General features: G+C 44.1%; 2 protein-coding genes across 2 annotated transcripts; one reads left to right on the top strand and one right to left on the bottom strand.

The window, feature by feature from the left end:
* Window positions 1-3,312: 3,312 nt before the first annotated feature.
* LOC118796524 (serine incorporator 1-like) lies at window positions 3,313-10,646 on the bottom strand. Its single transcript, XM_036555459.1, has 10 exons — window positions 10,523-10,646; window positions 8,525-8,686; window positions 7,214-7,401; window positions 6,753-6,832; window positions 6,296-6,433; window positions 5,749-5,918; window positions 5,268-5,358; window positions 4,934-5,087; window positions 4,304-4,519; window positions 3,313-3,854 (listed from the first exon to the last, which is right to left on the bottom strand). The coding sequence occupies exons 1-10, from the start codon at window positions 10,559-10,561 to the stop codon at window positions 3,716-3,718; spliced, it is 1,377 nt and encodes a 458-aa protein (XP_036411352.1). The 5' UTR covers window positions 10,562-10,646; the 3' UTR covers window positions 3,313-3,715.
* Window positions 10,647-12,281: 1,635 nt separating this feature from the next.
* On the top strand, window positions 12,282-25,617 carry LOC118796270 (cAMP-dependent protein kinase inhibitor beta-like). The gene is made up of 3 exons (XM_036555073.1): window positions 12,282-12,334; window positions 25,094-25,244; window positions 25,532-25,617. Exons 2-3 carry the CDS (start codon window positions 25,103-25,105, stop codon window positions 25,615-25,617), a joined length of 228 nt encoding a protein of 75 aa, XP_036410966.1. The 5' UTR covers window positions 12,282-12,334; window positions 25,094-25,102.
* The last annotated feature ends 547 nt before the right edge of the window (window positions 25,618-26,164 follow it).

Genomic DNA, 26,164 nt, shown 5'->3' with positions numbered 1-26,164 from the left:
TATACCCCGCTGGGGCACTCCTGCTGCACCCTTGGGCAAGGTGCTTAACCCACAACTACCCCAGTAAATGTATAAATGAATAATATGAGAAACTGTAACCTATATAAGTCACCCTAGATAAGAGCGTCTGCTAAACGCTAAATAACAACATAAGGTAATGTAATATAACGGACTTCAAGCAGTCCATAAAATCATTAGACCCAGTGGTGCCAGCCCTCAGGTGTGCCTTATTCATACTGGTTCCTGTTCCAGCCTCTGCTGTTATTTACCTCATTTGCTCCATTGCTCAGTTTCACTCTCTGTTATGGGGGAGTGTGGGGGGGGGGGGTGCTGAATGATCCATCACACCTAAAGATAATACTCTAGTCTATACCAAAAAAATATTTTATCGCTGTATGGACAGGATGTGAATGGGTAGAATTAACTCATTGGAAAGATCAAACCAGAGTGATTGGCTAAAGCAAAAAACCAGCATACAGTATATGCTGCATTCCAGGAACTGACCTTTAAACCCTCATTCTAATTTATCAAATTAAACAATTGATAAAATCTACCCATGATCCACTTAGGCTCAGCACACCATGACACAGGAGTGTGCAATGGAATGTCTGGTGTTGGGAGTCTTGTGGAGGAGGTTAATGAAAAGTTATTTTTATCTCCTTTTTCAGCTGAAATGATGATAGCATCCGAAGTCCTTCCTTATGAGTAACGATCTGACTCTTCCAATGATGCCCCGAGTGAATTGAAATGTTAGCCATTAAATGCTCGAGATAAATCAGATGTCTGTTTTTTTAACGTAATTTCAAGGAATTAAAAGTTGAATTTTGACTCATAAATAGCAGCTTGACACAAAATAAACAGAACTTACTTCCAGCAATACAACTCCACCTGCATTCCTGATTCTGAAACAGCTGTTGAACTCTGGCTGAATGCTACTTTTTGATCCCAAAGGATATTTAGTCTGGTCCTTCCTTACTAGAAAAGTTGTATCTTTCTTTTTGGTTAAGTTTTTAAGCTTTATGTAGATTTTGTAAACACCTATGAAACAATTTATTTGATTAATGTGTTAATACAAGCCCTTTGTTTTTTTTTTCCTTTTCTTTTGACACTCTATCCTACCTACAGGGAGTAAATACTAATTTAAAAAACAGTCACGTTAAAGCATCTAAGTACTGTAACAGTTAAAAGGAGGAGTAATTGCAAGGTCATATACTTACTGACAGGTATCAGTCTCAACAAACGGCTGCTTATTATACCTTTGACCTCAATGGCTCAACACTGTCCTCTGGTGGCAATTTAAAGAGAAGCTAAATAAAAACTTCAAAGGGGTCCAAGTTTCAGGCTACAGTAAAAAGGAATAAAAAAAACAGAAGAATACAATTCTTCTATAGCAATAGAAACTGCAAATTAGGCATCACTCACATCCTGAAATCAGTCAGTCAAACTTTCCCTTGGCAGGCATGACACAGCACTTTGTGGTGGACATCGACAACTCACCAGCAACTGGACCCAGGTCATTACAAGCTTGCACAAACTCACCAGCAAAACACAACGGACTGGGAGTTACAACTTAACCCAGGTCACAAGGCTGGACACTCACTGACCCTTGGCGGGGGTTTGTGGGTACACCCACAGCTACACCCGCACTGAGACTGTGTGCAGCAGCTAAACATTGGCCGGTGGCCCTAGTTTACTCCAGCATGTTAGCAATTGTGCTAGCAGTCATGACTTGGCCACAAATCTAGGGCGGGTTGCATTTTCAAAACACTTTGGGGGGTAAAAAAACACCTTGTATCTGTGCCAAAACGGCACCAGTTACTGTAACAATCTAGATTTTTATCTCATCAGTTCCACAGAACTCTTTCTTTAGAGGTACATTACAATTTCCAATGACTCTTGCCAGCACCACTCACTTGTTAGACAGTCTGAGTCATTTCTCTTAATTTAGCACCAGAAAAGTACTAGACATTGGTTTCTACATAGAAAGCTTTTTATTTATTGTCTTAAATCTCTAAGAAGAGAAACAATACAAAATAATGTAAAGAAAATTACAGCCCCAATCAATAACAAACCCACAGTTACTGACATGGTTTTCATAACAAAGGATAGTTACTTCTATACTGACCTGTGCACAGATCTACACCTCATTTAACTGTATATAAAAACAAACAAATGGTATCGAAATGGTATCGAAGACACATCTCACAAAACATGATTGAAAATAAGAAAACTGGTAATATTAAAGTGATGATTTATGTTGTGCAGCCACTGTTTTAAAGCAGAACATAGATAAATGCAAACATGACTGTCGATTAATGTGACAAAAATGATCTTCCTCTTGATTATACTCACATCCAAGTTGAATTGGCACTGACATCAACAGTAAAAATGTGTGCCTGTTGTGTGAAAACAACTTGTAACTTGTCTAAATGTGCTTGTTTGATGATATACAAAACTCAATAACAGCATTAATAAACCCTGATAAACAGCGTGATGGGGGGGAAAAAAGTTAGAAGCATCTGTACAGCTACATGTGTAAGGGTTGTTGACTACCATATGTGGCTTAGGGAGTAAAATCAGTGGTGCATATAAATATAACTGCCACCTTAACATGGTGATGAATGTGAACATAAGTCATAATTTACTCTTAACAAAACCAATGAAGACCAGTGGAGGATTTACAGTATATTAGTATTAATTAAAAGGGGACTAAGAAACAAGCCCAGGCTTTCCCAAGCCTATTCCTGGGGACTCACTGTGTGTGTTGATCTTTATTTTAGCTGCTTTAATCAATCATCTTCATCAGTTGTATCTTTCTGTCAGCACTGAGAACCAAAATATTTTCAATACATAATGTCTAACTGAAGTAAAATCCAGATAAGGACTCAATTAAGTCTCATCTAACCTAAGTAATGAAGCCTTCACGAATAACAAAAACAAACCCCCAACAGGAGTGCTCCAAAATCATATTTGGGAAACACTTAACATAACCAAAATTATAGACCTTAAGACAAATATACACTGAGACATGGATGAGGAGACGTCTAATAAGTAAAACCTAATATGCAAATTCCCCAAGTAGGAAAATAAAACAAAACACTTACCCCATTAGTCTTAAAGTTCAATTTGCATATTTAAATCTGAGGTAACATTTTAGAAGGTGTTTCATATATGGATTTTTGGACCTAGTTGCCAACTACTCATCTCGGACCAGTTGTCCTGACATTCATCCTAATCCTTACCACTTTGTGCAAATATGCTGATACTGACCCAGGGACAGTATCAGTGGAGGGCCCATTTATGGACATGTTTAGTGTTCTGGTTATAACCGAAATCTGATAAAGCTGCAAGAATGGTTTATAGCTAACAAAAAAGTCAAGCAGATTATAAATTGCTAGACTGTGATGATGCTAAACTGTTATATGCTATACATTACAGGACAATGGATATGTGTGTGTATGTGTATGCACATATATGTTAAATTGATTTTACAATTTAGTGAAAAAGTTAAGGTTTTACCCATATCCTTCATACTGACCAATAAAACTTGTAGCTCAGAGCTTTCATCTGCAGACGAGACCAAACCCCACCAGACCAGGACACAAGCACAGAAGTGCACAACCCATACACACCCACACCGACGCACACATGCTTGACCTGCACAACCCCTGTTCTGACACACTGCGCTTGCGATCCATTTGGACCGTGGTGCTGTTCAGCTGAAGTCTCGGTCTGGCAGGATGAGTGGGGCCACCAGGGTCCACAGGTACAGAGCCAGGCCCAGCCAGCTGGAGCTGATCTTCACCCACACTGCTGGCATGGTGCTCAGCATGGCCTGGTAGTCTGTGTCGGGCCTGCAGGAGGAAAGAACACCTGAGTCTTACACCAGTCTTACACCTGGGAACCAAAGCCCATCTCCCCAGGAAATGAAGGCAAAGGCTCTACTGCTATCCCGATTCATTACACAATGAATATCTCAACAGCTCAAACCAATATTCAGAACTGTGTCAATATTCACTGAACATTGTGCAATATGTTAACATTCTGGCAGTCACAAGTATGACCCATGCTTTGATTTCACTATCGGTCTTCAGTACAAAAAATACATTGGTCTTCAATTGAAAACATGTTCTGCCCCTTAAAACCCACACACACTCATACATATACACACTCACAAATAAGCACACACACACAACACAAACACACAGACAAACACACACACACACACACACACACACACACACACACACACACACACACACACACACACACACACACACACACACACAGGACTGATACTCACTGGTACCAGTTTGTGAGAGTCATCATGATATAGAGAGAGGCCAGGAAGAGAGAGAAGTGGAAGAAGGAGTAGCTGTAGGTGACGCTGTCCTCCTCGTTGTCCACCGCGCGTCTCACTCCGTCCTCTCCGGGCGTGGCCTCCACGTCAGCCGACAGCCTCTGGCCCTCCTCCGTCTGCATCAGCTTGTTCACCTGGGCGTTGTTGGAGGAGCGGATGCTGGGGATGGGTGGGCCACAGAGATTGGGGTAGGTCATAAGGTGGTGCGATGTGATGAATAATTAAATAGACAAAATAAATCATCTATCTACTCCAAATTATTTTTTATTAAACAATTATTTTTAATAAAATTAATAAAAATTTAATAATTTTTTTTTTTCAACAATGGCATTCCACCTGCAAATCAAAGCTGCAACCTTCTGTTTAGGTCTGTTAAGGTTAGTTCCTTACAAATCTGTACCACAGGGCTTCCCTGGTCAAACACATTTTCCCTTAACAACTTGGACAAAAGACACTTTGGCCATAATCTGGCTTTAGCGTGATCAGATCCAATTGCACACTGCTAACTGTGATGCCATGCTCAGCCTGATTTACACTAGACAGCTGTGAGGGGCCCAGGAAGACAGCAGTTACCTGGCATAGAGGGTGCAGAAGAGGAAGATGACCAATCCCACAATGCCTTGGGCATCCCACCACTGCACCTGTCCCGGGGCGCTGGTTGGGGCGGGGGTGCTGCTGCTGCTGCCGCCTGAGACCAGGCTGAGCAGGCTGGGATTGCACTTACGGTCTGTGGGAGGATAGCGTGGTAAAAAAAAAAAAAAAACAAGTTGCTTCTACCTTAATTTCTGATCATACCATGTTTGTACCTTTATAGAATAGATGGAACTGAAGTGCACTGAAGTGGTTCATGTGAGTTTGTGAATTGTGGGTCATGTGATTTTCAAGGATTGTTAGTCATGTGACTTACTGGGGTTGTTAGTCATGGCAGACCATGTGACATACATGGTGTATAGAGTGATGAGGGAGGCCTGCAGCAAACCAGACTGAGGTTGAGCTTCCTGTAACACACACACACACACACACACACACACATAGTTTAATTGTTTGCCAAATCATAGTTGAGTGACTTGATTCAAACAGCTTTCACCCCTCTCATTTCAAGTCAGTTATTATTACCCTGTTCACACTCACAGATTTTATGAGGAACAATGTGTTAGAAGCCAAAGGATGGGTGAGAATGGGATAGCAAAAGTGTGGCTCTTGCAAATTCTTAGGAAAAAAAAAAGAAGTGAATCTGCAGACCATGCTGTAAATTGATAGTGAAGTTCACATGGTTTCTATTAATTTCTTGCTGGGAGAGGGAGACGGAAAGAGAGAAAGAGAGGTGTGAGAGGTGTGAGCTGGGAGTGGGCAGACAGAGTGGGCAGGGGAGGCAGAGCTCGGTGTACCTGCACTTTGGGCAAGACGGACACGACGGAGACGATGATGCAGAAGATGAGGTTGAGGCTGATGAACACTTTGTTCTCTGTGCAGTCATCAGGCTGGGTGTAGAAGATGTAGAAGAGCACCATGGCGGCGAAGGCCAGGGCGTAGTGCAGGATGGTGAAGGACAGTAGGCCTGAAAGAGCGGGAGGGCAAGCAATGCCAAAGGACCTTATGCAAACCTTACACACTTTCCTTCTGAAATAAGTTTGTCTGAACAGCAGTTATTTCCTATTTTATTATTATCCATAACTGTAACAGACTTTTTCTTGATACTGCTACATTTATTTGTAGTGCCTGCAAAGTAACCTGTAGTGAAACCGAGAGAAAGACAGAGAGAGAGAGAGGCTCTCTTGTTCTCATATTTGGAAAATTCTCACATCAGCAGGCCTGAAATCAGAGCTGTACATGTAATGTTAATGACCCTGCACCCCAACAGTGGGCCATACACTCTTTCAGACACTAACAGACCCAGGTGTGGCGCCACCGTGTGGTTTGATTGTGGTATTTTACCTGCAAACCAGCACTTGCGGTTGCCCTCCTCAGCCCTCTCCACCCAGGCCTCGTTCCAGGAGTGGGCGAAGTCGATGAGGAGGATGAGCTGGATGATGATGAAGATGAAGGAGCCGACCATGCCAAAGTAGTACCACACTAAGGAGGACAACAAAAGGAAAAATTATTCAATGTGCAGCAATTTCCCAGACACAACTACAACCTGTAGAGCAATAGTGCCCCCTGGTGCCGCCAAAGCGATTCAGTTTATAATTTTTAATAATAGACAGGCCTTTTTTGGTCCAAATATTGAAATCCAGTTTATTTCAAAGTGATATAAAGGTTCTTACCTATGAATGAGCACATTAAAAGCAAAAAAATCAGAAAGATGTTTTGGTGAACTTTCAAGGACTATCAAACAAGAAAAAGGAGAACACAGATATTTATTAATGGGCCAAATTTCAACCTTAAGCAGTACCTGTGTTGAAGGTTCCATCTGGGATAAAGAAGGCTCCCACGGTGATACCAACCAGAATCAGAAACTTGAAGAACCAGAACCTGAGGAGCACAATGCCAAAGGTTTCAGACAGAGCAAGATTCACATGCTCTCGATATTCCCTGTAAAATGCTTCCTAAACTACATTTTGCATGACAGTGACAGTGTTTGCTCTGTGTTTCTTTACCAGAATCATGTGGAGCATGCAGTATAGTACAGACTACTCATTTACCCACAGCTGCGTTTGACAGGATAAATATCTTCATACCTTAAATTCTATACAGCTAGGGCTAGGGCACCTGTTTTTTTCAGCCAATAACACAATGCAACAAGCTCTTATGGTGCCTGGAGTGGCACCACTACTCTCTGACCAGCAGAGGGCGATAGAGGGTGATAGAGACACCAGAGTGATGCGGGGGCTCAGGGGTCACAGCAGAGCCTACCCGTTCTGGATGGGGGCGCGGGGGTCCTTGCTGCTGCGCACCCGGATCATGATGAGGGAGAAGAAGAAGAAGAAGCAGGCCATGGCGAAGCACATGCGGTACACAGACTTGTAGCCCACGATGATGTCACAGTTCACCTTGTTCTCTACGCCCCATATCGAGGCACCCCCCTTGCAGAAGCCTGGGATCTGAGGCGTGCACACAACACAGGTTTAACAAAGGAAGTCTGCAGTGACAATTTATCAGGCTGAATATCTTACATGGAAAATTCTGTCCCTGCCAATGAAAATCCCATGACTGTCACAGATCATCAGAGCTCCTTAAATCCTCCAACAATAATTGATTTCAGTGGTGACTGGAACTAGAGATGGCCAATCAGGAGATTATCACATTAGTTTTTCCTTCCTTCTTCCATACTCCCAGGTGTAGCATGTTCCGTTTGGTAACAGGAGGCTCTGATGCTGTCTGAGCTGGTGTGCTAGCAGTGGATGTTCTATCTTTAGAAATGTTCTTTAATGAATATTCATGATGTTTAACTTCAACAATGGCAGAGGCAGAATTGTTACTTCTAAGCACACCCAGCTGAATATCTGTCCAGAAGGTATTTTGTGGTGGAAAAACTCCACAGAGAGTGAATATAGAGGGAATACAGAGAGTGTCGTCTCCTTGGTGATTCTGTTTATGGTATTACTTCCTCCACCTTGACACTTCACTTAAAACAGCAACCAACACATCGGATTTACACAAACTTTAGAGAACACTGCTCGCATTTACATAATGAACAGTGGGTGCATTTACATAACGATGGTTCCACCAGCTAGTTCGAGTTTATTGCTCTAGCAACTGTGTCTGACAAACAGCGCTCCTAGCATTCAAATAAGAAGGATAAACAGGTTAGACACTTAAAAAAGAAGTATCTGATGAACAATGCTCTAAGCATTCAAATGAAAAAGATAAACAGGCAGATTAGACACTTAGAAATAGGTTAGACACTTTAAAAAAAAGACATCTATCAGGAACTAAAGCCAAAGGGTCCTTTTAAGTGAGTTGACAGTAAAATATTAATTTTATGGGAACTTGTGTATTATCCTCTATAAGAAATGAAGAAAGGGGTCCTGCAGGAAACAAACTGAAATACAAGAGACTAACAGAGTAGATTAAGATAACACATTGGTAACATGGTGCATTGGCTAGTTAACAGCCAGCTGAGTGCTGTAATGAGAGACACTGAAGGGGGGGGGGTATGCTGAAGTTATGGGGTAGACTGGCGTTAACTCTGATCCCCCTAGAGGATGCTGGCACATCGGATACCTTCTTGAGCTGCGTCTCCATGCCTGGAAGAATCATGATGACAGACACCACGGTGCCCATGAGCAGAAAGAAGGAGAAGACCAGCCGGGTCACCGTGGAGTTGTTGGTGGAGGGACAGCAACCCGAGAGGAGACAGGGGGCGGAGCCACACAGACAAGAGGCCTAGAGGGAGAGAGAGAGAGAGAGAGAGAGAGAGAGAGAGAGAGAGAGCAAGGGGGGCAGTGAGTGAGATGGAGAAAAAGCAACAGGGGGAGGTGGAGAAGTAAAGAAAGGGGGAAAGAGACATTGAGGGTGAAAATGGGAGGGGGAGAGGCAAATAGGGCAGAAGAGTGATGAAAAGAAAAGAGAGAGAGAGAGAAAGAGAAGAGAAATAAGACAACCCTGTATGCAAGTCATGTTTCAAGGGGTGGGAGACAAAGAGAGTTGACCAAATACACAGACAAGTTTACCATTCAGCCACTGTACAGTCAAATTGTGCTTCTTCGCTTAAAGGAGTGTCGGGGGGGGGGGGGGGGGGGGGGGGGTTTCAGGTGCATCCACCTTCAATCTATCTTTCTCAATGAGGACACAAATATTTGATGTAACAGGACACTGAGTTTGTTTTTAGATCATTGCAAACCAGTCCTACTTTGCTCCATAACAACCTAAGGTTCTTTTATCTTCCTTAATTACCCACGACCTTTTCTCCTCTGCAGCTACTGTTCAGTCTCATTTCAGAGAGAACTGTGTTAAATCTCTGGCATGTCTGCATTTCTATTTTCATGTATTTTGCTCTTAATTTACTTAAATGATGATGACGACGATGACGATGATGATGATGATGATAATAATAATAATAATAACAATAACAATAACAATAGCAATAACAATAATAACAACAACAACAACAACAATAATAATAATAATAGTAATAATAATAATAATAATAATTTGAAAGACATTACTCCAAAACAGGTTTATTATTTCATGGACTCTACACTACTAGCACTAGCACTTAACTCAGTATCTTACTGACTTCTTGCAATACTTCTCGATAACTACTCTTAGGAAAGTGATGCACTTATTTGGAAGTCGCTCTGGGTAGGTGCGTCTGCTAAATGATTTAACATAATGTCATGTATATGTACATGTATATGCCAATATATTTGCGATGAGTGCCTTTTGGACGGAAACTTTTAAAATGCTTCAATATTTGCACAGTGAATCGCTTAATAAACATGAACATAAACACATTAAAAACAAATTCACTAATTTCCGTAACGAGACAAGAACGAATTACAGCTGTTGACGGTGACTGCAACTGTGACACAGCAAGGAGTTTTCAGGTACAGGTAAAACAGGTGTGGCGCACCTTGCCCAAGATACCGGGATCACTGAGACATAAAACTCCCTTTTCCCGCCACAGGAGATTAATCTACGGACCACTTTAAACCTTTGCCCATGTAGCAGCCATATTATTCGCAAAATTATTTTATTGGCTCGATATGAAATGAAGCATAGGCTAAACATAAAAAGACGATATTATATCTGAGCGTGTATATAGCAGACCAGACAGTTGTAGAGGTGTCCCTATAAACATGTTTACAACAATGCATCCTTATAGAATGATCTAAAAATTTGACAGCACATTTTAACAACTTTTAAAGTTGTTTAGAAGTTGGCTTGAGCAGCCACAATACAGCAGTCCATGATCATGAGTTCGAAGGGATGACGTCTTTTGCGTAGAGCTGGAATCTCCTGTGGATATCCTCTACCGTAAACTTAGTATTGAGCAACCAAAGAAAATGGTTGTTAACAAGACCAACCTGGGTAAATGTCTTTTATGCTAAAACGGAAAGGAACTAAACAGATAACACATGCACATTCAACATTTCTTTACTGGCAATCCTTTATACCTCGGCAGTTACCTTGATTTACCTGCCTAGTTTAAGTTCGTTTTTCAAAAAAGAGAAGGGATATCCTCACCATTTATCAAAAATGTAGTTAAGTTATACTCACACAGCTGGCCAAGGAGCACAGTGCCATACAAGCTCCCATTTTCTAGTTTTAAAAGTAATTTTCAGAAAAATATCGACGGAAAAAAGCAAACACGGAAAGTGACTTCGTTTCTTCCGTGTTTCCAGTAACCACACCTCTCCTAAGGATCCGCATTTTCCATACAACGAAACTCAGCATGAGTTAAGCGTCTTGTAAGCCGTTGCGTGTTTTGACAAATCAGGATCGACTGCGTTGAGCTTGAGTTGAGAAAAAAAAAAAAACTGACGCATAGAATGACAAGGATAGGACAGTGTAAAAAACAACAAAAAATAGAGGCTTGCATTAGAAGAGACTTGACACATTAAAAAAGGAAAAGAATAAAACACATTCACGATTAATTACGTTTAAGTTTTAGGCTGCATAAATAATATTGTCCCCACACAAATTGTGTTGGTGGTGATACTGGGGGCAGTGAACATAGGCATACACACAAACACAAGTATGGATCATAGATACACACACATGGTCACTAGTGCATGTGCATGAACACACGCAAACACACACACGGTTGCTGAGGTCTCAGGGGTGACCGCAGCCGTTGCTCATTGCCTGCAAATGCATCACGCAGCGCAGTAATGCGCTGGGACAGGCAGTCAGGCCTGATGCTCTGCCTTTCCCCGCTGCACATCACACGCAGATGGCGTGTCTCTCTCTCTGACCCCGCTGCCTCCCTCTCTCCCACTCCGTCTCCGACCTCGTCCTGTTCCCACTGTCACGTCTGTTGCATCTCCGCCATAGTTTTAGGAACTGTATATATTTTTTATAGAACCAACACAGGTCGATTCCATTCAGATAAACGCAAGATGCGTGACTTCTGGTCTTGGAATGTACATTCGAATTAAAACTGGACCGCTAGCATTCAACTGAATGGACCTACTTTTCCTGTCCTTTGTCGCCCTCTAGTGGCGTGACAACATTCCTGCAGGAGCCGTTCATTCACTGTGTCGGACAGTTAATGAGTCGTTGAGCCGATATTGCCGTTTCAAGGGTTGCTACTTTGCAGCCAAAATAGCTTTATAGTTCTTTAATTATTTAAATGCCAGTAGAACTGAGACGTGGTCAAATTAAATGGCATGAATAAAACATGCTCTTTTTGTCCCAGATGGACTTGTTTGCACTAGAAAAATCTGTGGTCCCAGCATGTTGTCCAATCACTAGGAAAGCAATGTGTGAGATACAATGCACCATACGTTATTCCATATAGATTTTTACCCTGTATAATGGACCTTCTTCGGGTTTATATGATTTCCCAGACCTGTTGATTACCAAAAGGACAGGGGAAACACGCTCGCACACTTCAACACCACTCCCCTTACCTGGCTGGACAGACTAAAGCTAAGTCAGTACCATTTATCAAGGGTCACTACAACTAAATGCGTGTGTGTTGAAGGTCCTATTAATATCCCATTGCTAAAGTGTTCGTGTATGAAGCTTCAAATCCACGTGGTTCGGAAATAAAAACCCATATTTTAAATACATGGGGTACTCGTTATAAAAACTTTCTCAGTTTTCGAAATGTTACAGTCTGCTCTCTCTGTCGTACTCCCCCACTTGTGCTGACTTTGGTATCATCTTGTCGCTGTTACCTTTATCTTTCAGCGTACTGCGAGAAGTAATCACAGCCGCCTAGAAGAAAGATGCTGCGGACAGCGTCTGGGAGAAGTGCGTATGTTGGCTCAACTTAAAAGAAAAAAGGGAAATCAGATCTTTGGAGAGGACATGATAAGAGTATAAAATAAAAACTGGATTACCTGCCTCGTGATTTCGTTGCTGGTAAGTGTTTCCCCCTTATTTTGCCGCGGGTGGTGGAGCGTAATTGCGATGATCCATTGCCGTGTGTTTATGGTGACAGTGAATAACATAGTGAAGCGATAGTTTAGTGTATCAACCTTCCGTCAATAAGTTATCATAAGCTAGTGTTGAGACACTTATTTAGCATTATGGATACTTATATACGATCATACACAACAACGCACATGCATGGAGCTATATACTGTATTCTCAAATCTAAAGCGCCGTGGGTATTCGGTGTTTTACACTATCAGTTTGATTGAAATTATCAGGGCTTAAATGCTGTAACTTAAATCTGATGACATGAGATACATATTAAACTAAAGAACGGAATTATTGTGATATATATCACTAAACCTAGCAAATTATAATTACGGAAACATAAAATAGTTAATGGGTTTACGAATGTACTTTTGCGGACAATGATGGATTGCTGGGATCAGGTTTTCACTTTTATTGAGCTATGAGCTCTATTATCTGATAATAACGTCCTGCGTTTATGTCAACGACTAGACAATTTAATACAGGGTAGATCGTTTCAATTGACTGGGGAATCGTTTAAATATACAATTGTTCAGGCATCTACCCTTTAATGGGTTTACGAACAGTTATCTGAAAGGGTGAAACGAGATGACAGCAGTAGGGACTCTATCATAACGATATTTGTAAGCGTTGAACTTTGCCTTTTTAGTTACAGGCAGTGAAGCGCAAAAACCATGCCAGTCCCAAACAGCGTCTTAGTATGCACTGATGCAGAACCGCGCATTTTTGCTGTTCAGCGCGGGGAAGAAATCAGGCTTAACGCTTATGTTGCTATCACCCAGACATCGACTGGTCTAAGAAACAAGGTTTAGTTTGGGGCACGGAGGACGGTGGGGGTATCCAAAATAGCCGGAGACCGTCAGGATGTAAAATGCCCTGACATTGTAGTCCCCCGTGGCGCCGCAAGCAGTGATTTGTGTGCCCCAAAATTATTAGACCCCACTCACAGAGTTCTTTTGTTTACCTCATGGACACAAAGGTCAAGACAAGAACAAGAGGGGAGAGTTCCCCCCACTGATTTTCACATGAAACATCTCAAACAAAATGGCTTTCGTGAGCTGTGATAGAACTGCATAAAGACTGAAGGAAGTGTATTGTTGCAAATGCAATACTGATCCTTTCAGGGGAGGACAGAGACAGGAATAATAGCAGACAATAGGGGTGTATAGGCTTTTAACCACAGTGTTGTAGTTTGAAATTCTGTGGGCACTGCTGCTTTTCCCAATGAGCAAGGTGAGAGTATAGTTTCTGCAGTGAGTGCATAGGATATCAAGATATCAAGTTTTAAAGGTGAAAGTCTAACCCCATATTGGGATTGTTTTATAGCACATGCCTGTACTTTCAGGTGTGTAAAGGTGTAAAGGTGTAAAGGTCATAAACCTAAACTGTTACCAGAAGTAAGATCAGCACAATAATTTGCAAGTGATTGTGAATAACCAATAAAGTGCGTGATTTAAACATGTAGGACAGTTAAATTCAAGGGCATCAGCAAATACTTTTCTACTTTGATTAAAGCTGACAGAGATTAGAGAAAGGGAGGTATCAAGCCCTGACCCTGGCTCCTCTGCTGAACCTGAATGTAATGTCACTATCAGAAAAGCCGTTTCTGGAACTGACCTCATTGCACAGCTCAGAAATGGGGAAACTCAGTCCTCAAATGCCGTCACAGGCGTTCCATTCTGACCAGAGCTCCTACTTTCCCTTTGCCCTTTGTCCAAGAGGTTCTGGTGCTGACTGCATTCCTGTGCTGAGTGTGGATGCTCTTTTTTAGACCACACCCCTTCAAGAATGGCAGGGCCAGAGCTATCAGTGTGATGTACACCAAGCTGACTGTCTTGTATACTGCTATATATATATATATATATATATATATGCTGAAAATCTTTGATGCTGTGCTTGCCACCGTCTGTTGCCATAATGTCAGTTGACTGCCGTGACCGATGGCTTCTGACAGCCTCACCCTTCAGCTGTTACGTAACTCAACAGGACCTGTCAGTGACGGCACATCTGCCTCCCTTGTCCTGCAGATGGTGGCATGTTTGTCCCGGGGCTGGGCTTTGTGATACCAGAGCTAAGCTCGATGTGCACTGTAAGGGTTTGCTGAGCATTTGATCAAAGAGCTTTGGCTTTGTTATTTATTTTGTATAATTTAATCTCTGTAGCACATCCCTCTATCCAGGTTAATTTACAGTTTCTTGGTTGGATCCACACAGAAATGATACATTACAAATGTACAAAGTAGAGTTCAACGTTGTGGCCCCCTTCATAGCTCAACATCACTAAGGGAGACTGAATAACCGTACTGTAAAACAGCAGTGATGTCATGCTGATCTGAGCCATCAGCCTTCAAAGGATCAGAGTCAACAATTCCCATGTTCACTGTGATGTTATGTATTGTATGTAAGCACTCAAAGATATGTTTTACATGCACTTTGATGTGCCCACCTCATCCATAAACACATCTCTGTTTTCCGTTACTTACATTAACAGTGTAATTTCTCACATAATACCAAAACCAGTTTATTTGCATAGGTTTCTTAAATTCTCATTCAGATTAACCTCTTGGAATTTTCAGTTCTACATTTATGTTTGTTAAAAGAAACAACAAAATCAATTTAAAAATCAAGCAAGTATTTGCTAAAGGTGATGGATGTATGTCCTTTATGAGCTTATCGCGTGGTGTTTCCAGTCCAGCCCAGCCCTTTTGTAACAAAGGCCTCATCACAGAACACCAGATGTCTGTCATCTGATACAGGTTCCCGCTGACACAACTGCAGTCACCAAGACATTATCTCCTCATTTATGTCAACATGTCGCCAAGGTTTTTAACATTTATCATCACGCACGTGTCTGCTAGAACCAGGCGTAATGATATGTGAAACTGACGGCAATGCATCACAACACAAGTGACCTTTTTAGCACGCCAGCCCAGTGTCATGGTAACCTTTCCTGCTGGCTGTGTGTCAAGCCTGCCTTGTTCAGCCAGTCAAATGTACATCTGGTGATAGCCAGACCCCTAAGTGAGAAAAGTGTGTGCATGCTGCCCATAGCTGCACGGATTGGTGTCTCTTGTCACTCTCTGCTTCCTCATGTGACGATAGGCTCCTCCCAAGTGCAGATCAAACAGGTAAATCACCTGCTTCGTTTGATTGCTCAGGCTTTATGACTTTATCACGTGAGGCCTCATACGCAGATGGTAAGTGAGGCTAGTGTACTGATCAACATCCTTGCCCTTTCCTCATGTTCTCCTGCTGCACCCTGATACTTTGATATGGCCGCTGATGTCCCTCAGATGCTACAAATATTAGTTAAGGTTTTTGACTAACTTTGCTCCTGGGTGGTATTTTGCAGGCGACCTTTGGTAATAATTTGCTGCTGGGTGATAGATGGGGACACACAACAGACATGTCAAAATAGGAGTGCTATAAACTGGTGGATTTCAGCCTTACTGTGGAACGGTGTGCTTTTTAGGACACAGAGGAAGAGTCAGATGCCACGGCTAAATCTGGGAAAAACTGCCTCTCATCACCAGGTTCAGATGGTGCCTTTACCCGAAACCAGAGCTGTGGTACATGACATTAAACCGAATGTTGGCACCTGTCAGGAACAAGTTGCCTGCCTGGATTTCACCTCATAATGACCTCTGAATTGTACCGACTCTCAGCAAATCGGATGACTGGAAAATGAAACAACTAAAGAGCACATTGCTTTGGCATTTAGCACAAGGCATGCTGCTCCTGAGCAACTCCTTTTAGGAGAATAATTACTGAATGTAACTGCTGTGCAAAATAATGCTTCATCCTTGGCTGACTCATGGTTGACTTTGAAGAGAACAATCGCATTAATTCCCTGTACCTTTTGTCTTTGTTGCTTTGGTTCCTTGCAGTTCAATTGAGAGCTGAAAACAGGGGGTAATAAGAGAAGCTGTTTCCGTATTGCTGAAAATAGAGTAATGGCAGAGACTTCGGATATCCAGGTCAGGGTACGGTTAAAAGCACCAAACTGAGGGAGCGCACAGAGGTCATGTTCTGACATCTGCGTGCTGTAACTTGCTGCGAGGGTTGTCGTGAGTAGAAAAGGCCAGTGCAGACACTGGCCAGCACACAGTGAAGCACATGTAAGCAAAACGGACCCATGGCTGGTGTGTTCAGATGCAAGATGTCTAGGGGCAGAGAGTCGTACAGCCAGTTCTGTAAGAATTTGGGCACTGAAATATTGACGGTTAATCGCACAGATTGTGGTCCCAGTTTTAATGCAGCACGCTAGAGACAGGGGGTCGGTGTTAACACAGTGTGTGTGTGTGTCTGTGTGTGTGTGTATGTGTGTGTGTGTGTGTGTGTGTGTGTGTGTGTGTGTGTGTGTGTGTGTGTGTGTGTGTGTGTGTGTGTGTGTGTGTGTGCGTGTTTGTGTGTGTGTGTGTGTGTGTGTGTGTGTGTGTGTGTGTGTGTGTGTGTGTGGTTGTGTGTGTGGTTGTGGGTGTGTATGGCAGTGGTTGTGGTGGTGATGGTGGTAATGGTGGGGGTCGGGGCGGGGGCGTGGGCTGGGTGTCTCAGATTTTACAGGCCTTGACGTATCCCTCTTTTGCATCCCTCCTTCATACAGTCACGGGTCATGTCTCTCCATCTGTCTGCCTCTCTCTGCGTGTCTCCTCTGTCCATCTTGCGGTTTCTCTTTTCTCTGCCCCTCATTTGTCTTTCTCTTTATCGTTTTCTCTGTCTCTTTTTCTCCTCTTTCTTTTTCCCTTTGTCTGTGTTATGTGAGAGGACGAATGAAAAGCTCCCGCTCCCTGTCTTCGCAGCGGGGAGCTGAGCCCAGACCAGGGACAGGGCTGTGGGGGGTGTGGCCACAGGGTGGCATGGAGACTGGCTGTCAGACTCACTGAAATCCTTGCCACCCCAGCTTCCCCAGACTTGAGACATACCTGTTGTGGATTTTTTTAATAGTTCAATAGCCTTGTTGTCATTAGTTTTCCTTCCCCCCTGTGAGAGTGTAAATTCGGTCTCGGTCTTCCAGTTCTTCTTAAATGATTGTGTGCTGGTGCGTTGAAATATTTAACCTCTTCATGGTTTTTAGTTTAGAGCTTTGGGCTTTGAAAATGAGCTAATCTGTAGTAAATGGATGCATCACCCTTGTCCCTTATCAGCTAGTCATATCTGTGCAGTGCTCACTCGGTACTCAGTGACAGGTAGTACTACTGCATTCAGAGAGATTCCTCCATGTTTTCTTGAAACAAAATTTTCATTCGGAACAATCAAAAAATTTAAGCAATTTTTCAGTAAGACATGATATTTTTGCTTTATTGTCTGCATTTCAACAAAGAAAGGATTATTATTCTCTTATTAATCTGTTTTGATAGGACAAAAAATATATTCAGTGTTTTTTTTAATTATCATATATGTTTTAGCAACAGTATTTAAATGGGACCCTTTTGCCCAACAATTTATTGTAATTCAGCAATGTGTGCATATGAGGCTGTCTGCATGTACCCTTGTGGCAGGTAGCTAAATTAGACAGAATATTTACAGCTGGGATCGATTGATAATGCCTGTCACCCTTCATGATTTCACAAGGTAATTGTGGCAACTTGATCTTGGTGATCTTGAGGTTGATTACACCCCCTAGGAGGGCAGGTGTGTGCGGGGGCTGGGTGCACAGTCACGCAAAAGTAAATCAGTTTTGGAGTGCGGCTGCAGCCGATGTCGGCTTGATTTCATCCTCATGCTAACCGAGGGCATTACTCTGAATCAGCAATTAACCTTCAATAATGACTGGTGAATAATCTCATATTTTGCCAGCAATTTGGGGGGGGGGCAGAGGGTTCTTTGCACCCACACGCTTGTTTATCACAATCTGGTGTGCTTATTTTAATGATGCTGCTTCTATTCCTCCTGTAAGTCTGGATGTTTTTTTTTCCCCAGCTCTTGGTTGCTGTTAGACATGTGAGGAAGAGCCTGAAGGGTGTGGTGATTAGTGAGGTGCTGGGTGCTGGGCTTCAGGCAGGCGGAACGGTACTTCCAGCGGAGAGGGAAGAGGCAGGGGGCACAGCAGGCAAAGGGGCACCCAGGGGCATAGTGCAGTGGAAACTTCAGCAGGCAGGCAGAGGGGCGGTGGGGGGGTGAGGTGGGGAGGAGGCACGCCACACTGACAGATCTCTCTCTTTCGGCTGAGGAGCAGATACTCCCGAGTGGAGGTAAAGTGGCAGGTTCCCCTTTTGAGGCTGAGAAACGTGACGGTCGGGAGTGATGTTTCTTTGTGAGCTCTCTCGCCGAGGCATGAAAAGGGGGCGTGCTGACGAGCGAAACTCCTGCAGATCAGCCAGAGCACAGCAGGATGCGTGTCAGAGCCAGTGCAGCCAGCCTAATCAAACCTACCCTTTCATCTGCGGTGCTCGTCACCCATATTGAAGCCTGCAGACTGATCAATAGAAGATGCAGAGCTGAGTGCAGAGCCTCAGGGTTCGCGTGCTGTCTCCAAACACGGGTTCGAGACACAGCGGCAGTGTAGCATAGTGGTTAAGGAGCAGGAATCATAACCAAAAGGTTGTCAGTTCAATTCCCCATGGAGGCAGTGCTGCTGTACTCTTGGGGCCAGGTATTTAACCCAGAGTTGCCTCAGTAAATATCCAGCTGTATAAATGGATGATGGATCATGACATGTAAAAATTGGAACCTATGTTAGTCACTCTGGATAAGAGTGTCTGCTAAATGCCATCTGCTGTCAGGTATCATGTCCTCACATTGGGAACCTTGTGTCAGTTATGTGGCTCAGTGGGTCAGAGTGGATAAGAGTGTCTGCTAAATGCCATCTGCTGTCAGGTATCGTGTCCTCACATTGGGAACCTTGTGTCAGTTATGTGGCTCAGTGGGTCAGTTTTAAAAGTGGACTGTATTCAGAGAGTGGGAAGAAGAGAGGCAGATGGGAACGAGTACAAATGTGTTATTGTGTACAAAAGTTTTATTTTAGTTTTGTTAGTAATGCTGTAGTGAGTTTATGAGTTCGATAATGCATGTATTAACAAATATCAGTGCAGCATTACACCTATGTTGTACGATGCTAGAATCAACGTACTGGATTGACAGTTGATAAAAATTTTCAAATTACTGTTTTATGAAATGCAGAGTTGCTTAGCCATCCGGAGTCAATTTTTCCTGAGCCCTGGGCTTTTTGGCAGTGTAACACTGATGCCGTAATGATTCTGACAATGAAAACGATCACTCTGTTAGGGGTACGGTATAATTTCACTGAGCCATGTGGAGGTTTCCAAGAGAAATGACTATTTCCTAAAGTTGCCTGCAGTGTGAAAGTAATGACTAATTCCTAAAAAGCTTTGCTGGATTGTGACAGGAATGAGGCCTGGGTGCTGAGCAGATGAGGGGGTTCCTCTCTGACCTGAATCATCGCCACAGCAGAGGAGATTTCTCATTCTGTAGTACAACTGCTGCTGTCAGAGTGAGTCAGTGCTCTGTACCTCTGCCTCATCGACCGGCACAATTCACCATGTGCGCTGTTGTTTTGAATGAGCTGTGTGTGCAGGTTGAACTGGACGGGAGTCCAGTCTCTCAGGTGACCCCCTGGGGATCGGGACCGAATGTTACACTCAGTAACCAGCAAAGACACAGGCTTATGATGAGTTGTGCGTCTGATCTGAGATCAGCAAACTGCGGCACATATACCTCATGCTCTGGTTGGGTGTCAGAGAGCCTCTAGAGGACTGGGAACAGTTACGCCAGCTATGTGAATGGCCGCGCCATGGCAAAAAAGCCTAAAATTGGATTGTGTTAAATTCTCAAAATGCTATTACTGTGCTATGGACCAGCTGCACAGAGCTGCGACAAGGAGTGTTTACAAAGCGATTACAATAGTGGAGACGGAGTGGTGACCGTACGCGTGGATGTTGCAGTAGTGAAACAGTTCTGTGTCACTTTGATGGCAGGAGACAGCCTTAGCAGAGAAACAGGATATTGACACAGGGTGGTTAACTAAGCATACACAAAGGGCCTGCAGCCATACAAGGAATGGGACCGCGTGGCGCGGACTGCACGGAACAACACTGAACAAAAGATTGCCGTTGAATAAAGTGGATACATTCTGAGATTACTCTCTGCACTCAGGGAGTAATTTCCAACACACCTTCTCTCTTTGTTGTCATAAAGCTGTTTGTCAGCAGTGTTGCCGGTTTCCATGGAAACGGCACTATTTTAATCTGTGACATATACAAGGAGATAAAGGAGAACGGAGAAGATCAGCGTACGGACTTTGTACCCAACAAAAGCGGGGAGAGACATCATACAAAGGGTGTTTTTTATTCTATATGACCATAGTCTAGCCAGCTCTATGCTCTGTCAATTAACTAAGACAGCAGGCTTCCTCCATATAAGAAACTAACAACGACTTTGCCCGCTGTGAAGGTCACCACATTGCCTGGTGCAGAGCATGAGGGGTGTGTGTGTGTGGACGAGGTGTGGCATTGTGAGTCCCTCACAAGTCATTTAAAGCAACCCTTACACAGCCAGTTCAGACAAATCTGCACACAGACTGCTGTAAATCAACCTGCACATGGAACATCAGAGAATCCTGCACATAGACCAACAGACACACCTGCACACAGACCACCACAGGAAACATACACAAACCACCAGAGAAACCTACACACAGACCACCAGAGGAACCAGCACACAGCCCATTCAAAATACCTCGAAGACAGACCTTCGAGAAACCTGCCAACAGACCAGTGATGTGCTTCTTACAGATGTACAGTCTGTGGCCTCTATTAAAGAATAGCAAAGGGGGGGGGGGGGTCTGGTGGTACACATGCCAGTGATGGTATCACAGAAACCGTGCTCTTACAAGGATGTGAAGAATTACAGAGAAAGAAAGGGAAGGAAAGTTTAAAAGTGGCTCTCTCTCTAAGTAAGCGGGCTCGGCGGGCTGAAAATACACTTGCCTCCACACCTCTGTAGAGCAGTAGAGTGCACTTGTTAGCAGGATTGATGTTGCTAGCAGCAGCGATCTTGTTAGCACTCTCCAACACCTGCCTCTGAAGTGGGATCCTCAGGTGATGTTTCCTTCCCACCTTTGTTGGGTTGGATGAGGGACAGGCAGGGGTGCAGTGACGGGCTCTTTAGCCAGTGCATGGGACACATTTAGGTTTGGGTGGGTTGTACTGTCGGGGCCTCTCAGAATGGTGGTTTACATTATCATTGACTGTCCCTAAGTACATCTGAGCCCTAATCCATTATGTTTTTTCTGCAATAGTATCAAGCTTGCATCTGTGTGTCAGGAAGTTCCTCTTCCTGTCTTTGAGACCAAGTGCTTGTTTTTTATCAATACTGAACAGATGTTGCACAGTTCACTGCAGTGTTCAAAGTTCAGTTCAAAGTTCAGTGAATTCGCACAAAATATGTTCAATATTATTGACCCAAAAAACAAACATGATGATTTCCATGTGCTATGTGTGAGATTGATATTTTCTGATACTGTCTGTCAGCCTGATGTTCCCCCTTCTTGTTGGTGAGACTGATGTTAACCTGTTTGTAAGACTGATACCCCACTTCCTATCTGTGAGACTAATGCTTTCACTTTGCTTTCACTACCTGTCTTTGGGACTGATACCAACTCCCTTTCTGTCAGATGGAGACTCCCATTTCCTGTCTCTGACACTGAAACTCCTACTTCCTTTAAATCAGACTGATACAGCTACCTCCTGTCTGGGAGACAAATACCCACTTGCTTTCTGACAGAGGGAAACTATCACTTTCTGTCTGTGAGACTGAAACTTCTACTTCTCGTCTCGCAGACTGATACTCTCCACTTCCTTTCTGTCAGACTAAAACTTCCACTTCCTGTCTGCGAGACTAATACCTGCCCGCTCTTTGTTGGAAAGAAACTTTCACTTCCTGAGACCGAAACTCCCTCTTCTCATCTTGATACTCCCGCTCCCTGTCCGTCAGAGTCTGTGCGTCGGGGACCTGCTCTGCTAATCCTCTCTCAGTCTGCTCTCTGCTCCCTGGTGTGTGCACCTGCTGCCGGCCTGGGGGGTGCTAATTGCAGCCTGTCTGTGGCCTGGATGGAGGAAACAGGGAAGAGCCTGACATTCAGAGCCCCGAGTGGGGGAACAGTGGGAGCTTCCTGCCTGCCTCACGCTTTCATCCAGCTGGAAATAGAACCGTGCTGGTGCCCTGCACGGGGGCCGAGTCGTTACACAGACCACAGGCATGGGGCGGCTTTCTGGGGAATCCACTGGCCATAGTACTACCAGGCTGAGACAGATGTCTACCTGCTCATGGCTGTCCTGAAGTCTGAACTGGTGTTCTGCTTTTCCTCAAGGGGTCTCACAACCACAACCCTTCATCTACCCCTAGGGCTCTTTGGGCTGACAATGTAGCACAGTGGTAAGGAGCAGGGCTCGTAACCGAAAGGTAGCTGGTTTGATTCCCCACTGGGGCACTGCTGCTGTACCCTTGGGTACTTAACCCAGAATTGCCTCCAGCTGTATTAATTGTTAACATAAAAATGGAAAAGTAAGTCACTCTAGATAAGCTCTGGAGTAGCATCTGCTAAATGACAATAATACAATGTAACAACCATCAAGTCCTTAAGAAAGGGAGAAGAGTTTTTGTATTTTGCTTGGAAAGTCAGTAGCAAATATCAGAGTTTACCTGTGGATTGTTTGTGATCTCAGTAGCGAGTAGGCCACAGCTCTGCCTGCAAAGAATTTCTGTTGCATCAGAGAAAGCTGGAAACAGCAGGTCTGGCTGTTGGCACAGCAGTGGTTCAACACAGAGAGGTGGAGAGAGGACAGAGAAGGATGGATGTAGAGAGAGAGAGAGGGAGAGAGTAGAGGAAGGAGAAATAGGAGTTAAGATCAGGGGGTGGTGATAGAGAGGTGGTGTCTAATTGCCCCCCTGTCTGGGCAGGCTCAGTCTGAGCGCGCCGATCTGATGGATCAGCCGCCTGCTGTGGTGGTCGACCTTCACGCCGTCTACCTGACATCACAGGGGGTGCCGAGGAGTCCTGCTGAAATATTCATGCGCCTCCTCCCTCACTGGGTCATGCCGCTTATCTTCAGAGGTTCTTCAGAGGGACAGCCCGGGCTAAAGGCCAGCCTCTGACCCATCTATCATGAGCCAATTACCAGTCACCAGTCCAATCCTGAGACATGTACTGGTACTACCTTGGCCAGGGAAAGGATGGCATTTGGGCTGGAAGTCAGTTTAGCAGGTGAGTTATGTGTTGCCATTCTTAACCATTCTGGGCTTTGAAAACCGAGGACCTATCACAGGCAGTGAGTGCAGTAGATGAAAGTGTGGGGGTGATATGGGGCATCCTGTTAGTTGTGGTTAGTATTCTAGGTGCAGTGGTCTGTACTGATTACAAATTATATTTTTAGGCAGACCAGAGAGTCATGCATTGCAATAGCCTGCATGTAAAAAAGCATGAACTAACTTCTGTACCAGCCTCTGTGAGTCATGGCCAAACTCTGAATATGTTTCTTAGTGACACTTTTTACATGGCTCTGACAATTTAATTCAGTTTTAATTCATGAAATTTACATAAGACTTTTCAGACAATGTGGTCAAACACACGTCCGAATAATCCTGTAGATATAGTGAACTCTGTCAGTACTTTTTGGGCCCAGTTATAGGACCAGTCCAATGCATACTTATTTGGGTAGTATTTGTGTGTGTCTGCATATGAATGCATGTTTGTGTGTGTATATAAATGTCTAATATACCCACACTGGGGACAGGGGACTCATTTGAGATGTCTTTGTCTCTTGTGGGTGAAGTGGGGAGGGCTGCTGTTTGTGAACAGATGGGCAGAGGTGCATTGTGACATTTGCTGGTCTCTTCAGCCACAGAGCAGAGGGAGGAGGGGGTGCACCCAGTACACAGTTTATTTAAAGAACACTCCCCAACCACCTCCCCCCCCCAAAAAAAAGAAAAAAGACATGCATTCACACACTGCTATGCCAGAGGTGCTATTTCATCTGTTGCCATAGGAACCGCAGCTCACTGTGTGTGTGTGTGTGTATGTGTGTGTGTGTGTGTGTGAACGTGCGCGTGTGTGTGTGTGTTTGTAAAAGGGCTGGGTACACAAACTGTCATTAAGTTAGCCTCCGAATGGTGCTGATGTCTGCTGAACTCAAAGTCCCTGTGAGCCAGCGCAAGGACTGAAAAAACCAAAGGCTTTTTGCCGTGCTCCAGCTGAGAGCAGAACTGAAATTCAAATCGCTGTATGAGGGGGACAACATTCATATCCCCCTTCTAAAAGCCCTTTCCTCTGTCAGTCATAGGCAAGGCTGGGATAGGCAACTGTGAGACCATGTTAACATCCCTGTGTCTTTGAATACGTAAAGACGCACAGCAAAATGCCCTGTCAGACTGAAAATAGCTTGATGTCTTTCCCAGCAGCACCGAGCATGACAGCTATTGATCCTCTAGCTCCCTCTAGTGGGAAATAGTGATAACACAGTCTATTTTCATCTTTGAATGCAGTGTGAACAAAGGCTCCTTCTATTAGTGTGGCAGCATCAATGTGGCCATATATATATATGAAGACTGACCAACCTTATATAATAATGTATTATAACAAAGACTGACTCGTCTTATATAATAATGACAGTCCTGTGCTGTACCCTCATTCCTCCTCTCTGTCACTTTTACCTGTACCTTTTTGCTGTCCCTCTCTCTGATAAAGGGCTCTGAGATGACAGAGGTGGAGCCTGTGCTGGACTTTGCCTCCTCTGGCCGTTCAGGCCGTAGAAACGCCCTGCCGGATGTCCTGGGCTCCCCGGCAGGGGTCAGCCCGTCTGACCTTCCGCTCAAACTGGGCGAGCTCTCCCTGACAGGTTTGTGTGTGCTCTTTATCCCCTTTGCACCCCCCATTTCAAACACACTGACCCCCAAGTCAATCTACACTCCCTCCGCCACCTTCACAGTCCCCAAATCTCCACCCTCAAATCCACCCCCACTGACTCCAGATCGATCTGCACCCTTCATCTACCCGCAGGGACCTTCGGTGTATACTCTCCAAATCCAGTAGTAGATTGCCCGCTTCTCAACAGCAGTGCCAATAGGAATGAGAGCCCTGCGTATGCAGAGAATATGTATTTTTTTCTCTCTCTCTTGCTCTCAGATGGGCCTGGGGGTGCTCAGTCGCCCACCAAAGAGGAGCCCCCCGCCTCCGCAGAGACCCCACAGGGGAAGGATGACGGATCATAAAGGACTGGGGGGGGGCAAACTCCAAGGGGAGGGTGAGGGCGGAGGCCTCCAGCTCTCTGTGAGGATCAAATGGAACAATGGACTACTGAGAGTAAAAGAAGCTGTTCTCAGGTCAGTGAAATCACTGGGAGAGAAGTATCAGCAGCCGCTATAGTCTGGACTGAACTTTGAGATGGACAGAGAGAGAGAGCTGTCTGGGGGACCGGGCATCTGGTAAACCCTGGAGATGCCACATGATAAAGATATGTCTTCAAACCTCAGGCCTAAGGCAGACAGGTAGAGTTGTCCCTTTTATAATGATAAGAACATAATCAGCACAGCAGCTGGGGAGATCCAATGGGTGAAAAAGGAGAGCTTGCTTGCCCTTTAAAGAATTACACAGCTGATCTCTGTACAATTCATTTTCTGAAAACGAGGATAAGCATGTCTTTGTTCTCAGTGTGGGAACAAGGTGCCTGCATGCATTTGAGGGAGAGTCTGGGAGTTTTCTGTGATCTAGAGAATGATTTATTGGAGTTAATAATGTTTTTAGAGGACATGATCAGCA

The sequence above is a fragment of the Megalops cyprinoides genome, chromosome 21 (genome assembly GCF_013368585.1).
Source record: "Megalops cyprinoides isolate fMegCyp1 chromosome 21, fMegCyp1.pri, whole genome shotgun sequence".
Classification (NCBI taxonomy): Eukaryota; Metazoa; Chordata; class Actinopteri; order Elopiformes; family Megalopidae; genus Megalops; species Megalops cyprinoides.
The sequence above is the reverse complement of the archived record's forward strand: the minus strand, read 5'-3'. Positions and strand labels throughout refer to the sequence as shown.